This window comes from Chelmon rostratus, chromosome 11 (genome assembly GCF_017976325.1).
Source record: "Chelmon rostratus isolate fCheRos1 chromosome 11, fCheRos1.pri, whole genome shotgun sequence".
Classification (NCBI taxonomy): domain Eukaryota; kingdom Metazoa; phylum Chordata; class Actinopteri; order Chaetodontiformes; family Chaetodontidae; genus Chelmon; species Chelmon rostratus.
The window spans coordinates 25,958,319-25,966,896 of NC_055668.1; the positions used below are offsets into that span (position 1 = coordinate 25,958,319).

At 40.7% G+C, this 8,578-nt stretch overlaps 1 protein-coding gene across 1 annotated transcript; it reads right to left on the reverse strand.

Annotated features, from left to right (window-relative positions):
* Positions 1 to 294: 294 nt before the first annotated feature.
* LOC121614031 (protein phosphatase 1 regulatory subunit 3C-B-like) lies at positions 295 to 2,918 on the reverse strand. The gene is made up of 2 exons (XM_041947795.1): positions 2,747 to 2,918; positions 295 to 2,362 (listed from the first exon to the last, which is right to left on the reverse strand). Exons 1-2 carry the CDS (start codon positions 2,758 to 2,760, stop codon positions 1,333 to 1,335), a joined length of 1,044 nt encoding a protein of 347 aa, XP_041803729.1. The 5' UTR covers positions 2,761 to 2,918; the 3' UTR covers positions 295 to 1,332.
* Positions 2,919 to 8,578: the final 5,660 nt, after the last annotated feature.

Genomic DNA, 8,578 nt, shown 5'->3' on the forward strand with positions numbered 1-8,578 from the left:
ATGTTTGGATTACTAATGGCACATTTTTTCATGCCTTATTCTGAATGGCACATTGGAAAGCCATTATAGACAACAAAGTGAAAAAATCGAGTGAGAAATGTGTATAGGATACTGCTAGAGCCCAAAAAATATTAATTAATATCAAAACCATTACTATGATTCTTACTTTAATCATTACAATTATTATATGTTTTTAATGAATACTATTATATTTTTAAGTGCAACACCAAGTAGTTTTCATCAAAAAGTCAAAAACCATAGAGTACAAAAGGAGTCACAAACATTTTAGCACAAATATAGAAATTTATTTCTGAACAGGAAATACATGACTGACATGGTGCACGTCAGCAACACACCTTCAAGTGAAACAAAATGCTGGGGCACAGACCTTTTCTTTACTGTGAGAAAACGCTTCAAAAGGAAAAATCACAATTCCAGCCACACATACTGTACACTCATCACATAATTGCACTTGTGAATACAAGCAAACATAAACATTCAGTCTTTGCATCATTCCTTTTCTCGACATACCGTAACCACAATAATTTCCCAACGTCTTCCCTGTTTGAGACAACCAATCACGTGCAGAGTCTCTCTTGTAACACATCTGTAGATAGCAGCTCGGTTCCTTAACAAACTTACTTCAGAATTACATCAGCCAGACGTTTTTATTAGACGAACATGTGCAATTTACATGGAGGGAAAGAAAGGGCTGCATGACTCAAATTAAAAAAATTGAGGCCATTTTGAATCATGTCTAATTATCCTCTTTTTTGAAGGTGCTAAGGTTTAGTGTGCATTTTCCATTAGAAATGAATCAGCCAGGTTTCTTTTAGCAGAGAAGCATTTTGTCGCCATGCACTCCCCGTCCTTTCCCTTCAATATGAAGGACGTAATCAGCTCCGTTTCCACTTCTTCAACTTGCAGACATCACATTGAGAGGGACATCTCAATCAGTGCATATTTAACAAACAGTCTGTATTTTAGTGGGCAGGCACTCTGAGAAGGCACATTAATATTTACACAAGGGGAATCTGTGAAACATGATCGACTTTACACATTTATCCCTCATCCTCCAACCACAGATCATCAAGTCTCTCTCAGGCCGAATGACCACGTTACAGCAAAAAGCAGGTCAGTTGAGCACAGTACAGTTCAGTTTCTGTCTGGTTTGTGCACTTCCCCCGCTATAAAAGCAGAGGTTGTTTACTTCAGTTTAGTTTCTGGCGGAGAGCCCGTCCAGGCTCAGACCCACAGCTGGATTCGTACTGAATACCCTGTCAGTGTCTGTTATCTTGTATCAGTGTCGTTTCAGCAAACATCCTCGCGTTTTCACCAATAGGGCACGGCGTTATCAATCTGACCCCAGCTCTGCCAGCCAGGAAAGAGTCCGCTGGACATGCGTGGGCTGCCAAACTGATCAAACTCCATCTCCAGCAGCTTCACACCCCCATTTTTGTGCTCCGAAAGCTTCTTCTGCTCTACAGAAGCAGGGGGCGTCAGACTGTTCAGCTCCTGTCCGTTCCAGCTGACGTGCTTGAGACAATAGTTCTTGCCGTCGTTATTGTCCCAGAAGGTCTGGTCCTGGACTTTGAAGCAGATGCAGAACTCAATGCGATTCTGCGGTGGGATGTAGGTGGGCAGCTCCAAGACGAATGCAAAGGTGTCATTATCCTGGCAGCTGTAGATGTTGTTCATGAAGGTGCACTCGACGTCGGTGAAGCTGGCCCACGAGTCGAAAGTGGCGCGCAGCTGCACCGTCTTCTCAAACCCCATGTTCCGGACCTTGATGGTGCCAGTCAATGAGCGCTCCTGCAGCGAGCAGTTCTCCAAGCAGACTGAGTTCTGAATCAGGCGGTTCCGGAAGTCCAGGTAGTCAGCTGAGGGCTGTTTAAAGTCCAGCACCAGGCTGCGCACCGAGCTGATCTTTAGATCCATGGTGGCTGTTTCCAGGTCCGTCATGTCAAACTGCAGCTCCTCCGTGATTCCTCCACAATGCTTGTTTTGATACGGCTCATCGTCGAACTTGGAGAAGACGTGGATGGCAGTGAGCGACATGCCCTTCGTGTCTGCGAACACCACCCTCTTCTTGCCGGCCTTGTTGTTGTTCCAGCCCACGCAGCCGTCATCATCCACCGCTTTCTGCTGGTTGCTGAGGCAAGGCCGCAGGGGTTTGTAGAGCTGCTGCTTGCGGCTGCGGGCGGCGGACTGGTTGACCCGATTCTTGGTCCTCTGCAGCTCCTCGTAGGAGCTGAGGAAGCCTCTGAGAGGAGGTGGAGAGTGGCTGATGTAGAATCTCATAGCCACGTCCATCGGCATTACTGGGCCAGGCATTGCTGATGGACTGAAAGACCTGAGCACACTGAGGGCGGGAGAGGGGGAGAGAAGCAGGGAGGTGGTGTGAGAGGGAGGGAGGGAGGGAGAAGGAAATTGCGAGAAAATTTGAGAGAGGTAGAAAGAGAAAGAGAGGGAGGGGGAAGATTAGAAAGGTAGGTAGAGGAATCAATATTAAAAAGCACTTTTGTGACTTTAAAAAAGTTCTGGTTTGATGAATTTCACTTCAGTGATCAGCAAAGAGACCGAAGACTCGATCTCACAGATGACGCCTTTGCTTTTATAATGCCTCAACTATTTAGACTTAGGTTTAGATTTAAACTTTACTTGGAATCAAAAGCATTCTCTACATTTCAGCATGATATGTGTCACTTTTTCAAAAACTAAACCAAACTCTTTCCATGATTCTTACCTTGTAGCACTCATGGAATAAGGAAATAAGCAGGTCCGAGGAGAAGAGAAACAAGCTTTCTCAAAGTTTTCAGTCCCGCTGACTTCAGACCTCTCTACAGCAGCTTTTTCTGAAAGTGCATGCCGTCGTCACTCCCCCTTTTCTTCCACCTCTCTCTTGCTCTCTTCCTGCCTCTCAGTGCCGGGGTTCTCAGCACTCAGGGATTTCAACTGCCACATAGAGACAATTTGCATATGCTGTCAGATGGTTCCTCAAACAGCCAATGACGAGTCAGTGGAATTCCTCGCAGACCAATCAGCGCAAACCTGAGCTGGCGGCCGGCCAGCTGAAAGGGGAGTGTCGCCAGCATGGGCCTCGGGGTTGGGACGCCTCGGCCTGTTGCCTCAGCTGCTATTTGAGAAACATGATGGACCCCTGCTGGTGCTACAGATAATCTTCAGATAAGTCAGTGCAGAGTGTTGCGTAAACCCCGGCTGTCCCCTGTCACGTCTGGGACTCCCACAACACACCACAGTGCATTAAGTTTTTCACGGTGCCTCGTAGAAAGAAGTGCAATTCATTAAAACGAAGAGCAAATGAGTCGAATACTTTCTTCCTGTATGATGGCAGTTTTAGACAGAAACTTTAAGGTATTATTAAAATGTTATACCGACAAAATATAGATGTAGTTGTTTCTAAAATGTATTTTGGAAAAGTGTAAGCCATGAGTTTACGTTATTCTTTTCCACAGATCCATCATTTTTATTCTCTTGGACTGCGTTATAATGTGCTCTACACAACACAACAAGAAGAGGGAAAAAGGGAATTACAAACAATTTTAATGTCCTGAAATATTTATTTGGGAAACAAACTGAATTTAAATAAAATGAAATATAGCAATATAGACATTGCTATCTCTGCTTTGAGAGTTTGACATCATGAGGGTCATGAGTTTATCTGATGTGATTCATCTGATGGCTTTTTAACACCTTAGGTCGAAATGAATTAATGATGATGAACTCACAGGATGTCAGCGCAGATCGGACCAAAATACATCTGATGTGACAAAACACATTTTGTAATGAGTTTCTAAGACTTTAATGATTTGATTAAAACACTAGTTTTAAAGATGTTAAGTAAAATATTCAAGCCTAAAATGAAAAACTTCTGTAAAATTCAGCTGTAAAGGTTGAGATTGAGGGATCCCTTCTCTTGGTCACAGTTGTTGCTGTTTTGGCTTCCACACATGTTGACAGAGATGCTATTTTAAAGCTTATTTGCTTCATTGATTTTCAGCTGTGGGTTAAACATTACAGAACAGAGCTGACTTTATTTGGAGAACAGAGGCCCACCAGGGAGAGACTGTGCTGCTCCAACCCAAAACTAGAACAGAGTGGGACTGGCTGTCCTCTTAGTGAGCCCTTCAGTAGCCGCAGGAGGAAGCCCTGCCAGGCAGTGAACCTCTAGGTCAGAGGGCCGGAGTCCTCTTGTTGTTCATGACAAGACCCCCCCTCCCAGCGATGCCTCTATGTACCTCTAAATCACCGGAGGGGAGACTTTAGACTCAAAATACCAAACATGCCACTTTCACATGGTCAGAAAGACAACAGACTGATCGACACATTTATCAGCCTTTCCTGCCTGTGTAAGGTTTACCAAGATCAAAATATATATATATATATATATATATATATATATATATATATATATATATATATATATATATATACAGGATTGCATTAGAAATATATATTTGTATAAAAATATATTTGTATAAATATATCTGTGTGAATATATATCTGTATCTGTGTGTGTGTATATATATATATATACATATATAGATAGATAGATAGATAGATAGATAGATAGATAGATAGATAGATAGATAGATAGATAGATAGGGTGATAAATATATCTGTGTGTGTGTGTGCGTGTGTGTATATATATATACACACGCACACACAAACAGATATATTTATACAAATATATATTTCTAATGCAATCCTGGGTCAATGTTGAGATTGATAAACCTTATATATATATATATATATATATATATATATGAAAATTTATATGAAATGCAAACAGCAAAACATTTCAAAACTGCTAACAGATTTATAGACAAAGACAAAAAGAGTAAATATTATGGTTTATATAGAAATCTTAGTGGAGACTTTCCATCAGGAACATGTAAAATGTCCTGTCAAACTAACTAACAGATGTTAAGCCGTATCATTTCATTGTTTATGTGCAACTTTTAATTCACCTTTAGCAAGTCGTCTATGTTTTCACCCATATTTTCTTTGTGAGATGTGCACAGATATAAATAGTCTCCTTTTTGCTGAAGTTTGGTGTTCACGTTGTCCTCTCTGCAAAGATCAGCTGTTGATTTTGGAGGTGATGCACTAGAGATTTCCAATGTTGGGTGTTCACCCTCTCTGAGCACTAACTATCACGCAGTGTTCATGTGATTGTGCCAAAGTTGGAAGTCTGGGACATCAACCCAGAAACAAAGGTCGAACAACTAAAATCATACTGAGCCAAGCTGTGCAAGTCGGAACGACCGCATGAAGCTCATGTTAAAAAAGGTTAAATTAAATACGACAAGGGAGGAGCAGTGGAGTGACGGCAGCTGCAGTCTTCGCCCTCAGAAGATGTTACTTCACTCTTTGTTGCAGTTTTGCGGTCGTGGCTTGTTATCAGAAACAGTGTTGGTCAAGACATTAGCAGAAAGGGAATTATCTAATACCAACAAACAAAAGCTGCTGACTGACGTTCCACAATACGCATCTATCCAGACGGACACTCTTCGTCTTTTACTTTTGAAAATAAGTTTTGAAAACAGTGAAAAATGCTCATCATCAGTCCAAACTTTGTCAGTTCATTCAACAATCCTCATGTTTGAGAAACTGGAACCAGAGAATTTTTGGTGTCTTGATAAATATCAAACATGTTGTTAAGTGTTTGATTGATTAATTAATTAAATAAATGACTTTTCTAAATAAATTTATTTTAGCAGGGGTCCCACGGTGCCTGAGTCCCAGCATGCACTGGGCAAAAGGCATGTAAACAGGCTGCCATGTCATCACGGACAAAAAAAAAACATGCAAATCTAAACTTAACAATGGATACGCTGTCTAAAACTCAGTGAGCATAAGATAAATATTTATTTCAGTTTTCTGCTCTCTGCTGGAGCTTTTCATGTTAGATTTAATCTCTTTTTCTCTCTTGAAATTTAAATTCAGTGACCTTTTCTGATCCGTGCTGCTTGTGTACATATTGCTAAAGCAGAAACTCAGACCCAACAAAAAGGGATAATGAACTGCACAAAGAAAAGATTAGCAACAAGACCAACATTTGTATATTTACTGTTAAACAAATGTGGCATGAACAATACAACATGCTGAACCAGAACTATTTCTGATCATGAAAACAAAGTCAAGAAGTACAAGTAGTTCCTTTGCTCGGTACTTTCTATTACTGCTAATTTCAGACCCAGTCATAATACATACATTTCTTAATATTTTAATATGTTTTCCATTACCTGAAAGCTATAAGTAGTTGTATTTGATTTATTTTCATATATCATCCAATGTTACCATCTGGACTATCTGCTAAATTAAAAGTGTGTTTACATAGTAAGTAAAGCCAATAATGCATCGTGGGTACTTGTGGTGTTGGTACTTGGAATTCGCTGATAATACTTCTGTACTTTTACTTTGGTAAAACTTTTGAATGCTGTATTCTTTTTGCATATTTCATGTTGTGGTATTGCCATTGTTTGCTGAGTTTCTGTTCTCGGGAATAATCTAATCTGGGAATCCACTACGGAAAAGAACATTCCTGTGCAAACACAGCAGTAAATTTTCTCCATTTCGGCCTGTTTGGAAATTCACAGCATTACAACAGAAACCCAACCTGGTCTAAGGATGACAGGAAGGTTGTGACATTTTTAGTAACAGAGAGAGCGACCTTTTGACACCGTTGGCTCTTGTGTGATATCCAGTCTGCCAGCTGGCCCACTGACCATTCACGCAATAGCAACTGGATGGCCTACAGACAAAAGGTATGAGGAGAGACAATCAGGCACTGTGATTGGCTCACTGCTGACACATGACTTGGATTTATCTTAAGAATGTTGAGAGCGCTGAGGTGAAGTATAATTGTATTTCCCAACAGCACTGAGGTCCAGAAGAGCAGAGTGAAATGTCAGGCATACCTGTATGACAGTCAGAATAAAAATAGCCATGATTCCTTCCATGTGCTATTTCATTTCATCTCCTTTTATTCAGGTTGACAGCGATGACGCTCCAGTCAGTGGTCAAAGGAAGTAAGAGCTTCAATATGTTGTATCTTATTTGCATATATATATATATATACATATATATAGATAAATGGATAGATGGATAGATGGATGGATGGATAAACCAGGAAATCTGCATGTATTCAATTTCCATATCAGTCAATGTGTAGAAAGGCAGCCGTTCGTCATTCTTCAAAATGTAAAGCAACAACTTTTTATTGGAAAAATGTTTAAAGTGATCTTTGTATGAAGTTAAAACAGTGCTCTAAGTGTTACGTGCATATTCGATCCTGTCCTCATTTGCATATAATATAGTGTCATCTGCATAAAAATGAATCAGAAATTCTGAATACGCTGCCCTCGGTTATTAATGTCGACCGCTGCCAGCCACACAGTCCACTTCCTCTAGCAAAGCCCAGCTATCTCATCAGTGTGCCGCCATCCTGACCAATGAGTTTGTCCACACCAGCTGGCTCTTCCTGGATGCTCTGACGGACATAGTGACAGGCATAAAATACATCATTGAAACGCTGAAACATTGTGGACAATTGATGGAGCTTGTCACAAATAAATAAATAAGCGCATGTTTTGAAGTGTTGTGCATCTCATGCGTCAGAAAAAAATAGATATGCTCCAGAAACAGCATGGCAGCCTATGTTGTACATAGTTGCATTGGAGGTTTCAATTTCAGGACATGTTTAAGTGTCCAACATGGAAAACACAGCTATTTCATAACAGTATTATTGTACCAAGCTCAATAACAAATTGGCAGCTGATTTGAGAGGCAAAATATGGAGCATTTTGCGGACATTGCTTTTCATTTGTTTGGGGAGGACAAAACACTTGACGTGTGGCTGGAGAATGACATGTCCCCAGCAAAAAAGACAAGAAAAGTAAAGAACAGCACTGGACTGTCTGCTCACATTATTATTATTATTATTATTATTATTATTATTATTTTAATTTGTAGTTGTAGCCAGTGGTTGAAAGTAATTAGTGATTGAGTTAATTTAAACACAAGATACTTGTGCTCAAAAAGAGGATTCATTCTCAGTGAAGAACCTTGGAGCTCTAATCTGCCTCTATACCTGCCAAAGAGCAGTGATTCCTAACACGTCTCTGGGGGTCATCAGGTGGAAAACTCCCTTCAACAGTGTTTCGCCTATTTCGTCCCACTACACCTCCAGGGGGCTAGACGGTGAACTCTGGCGTCCCAGAGTCACCCCCCCTAGGGCCAGTTCACACTGCTCCTAAACAATCCAAACAGCACCGCCACGTTCAACTGACCCAGAGATGCTCCAGGTAGTGGCCAGTACCGATGCTATCATTTACCTATTGCTAATGCTAATGCTAACCGCTAAGAAGAACAGAAGAAGACAATACAGTTCCGATGCAACCATTTAGCTAATGTTACGTGCTAACCGCTACCTGCTAAGAGGAACAAAAGAAGACAATAAAGATAGATTCACCTATACTGTTAATGTTAACTGCTAGCTACCAATACTAACTGCTAAGATACTATCATACTACCACCGCTTTAGCTATTGTTA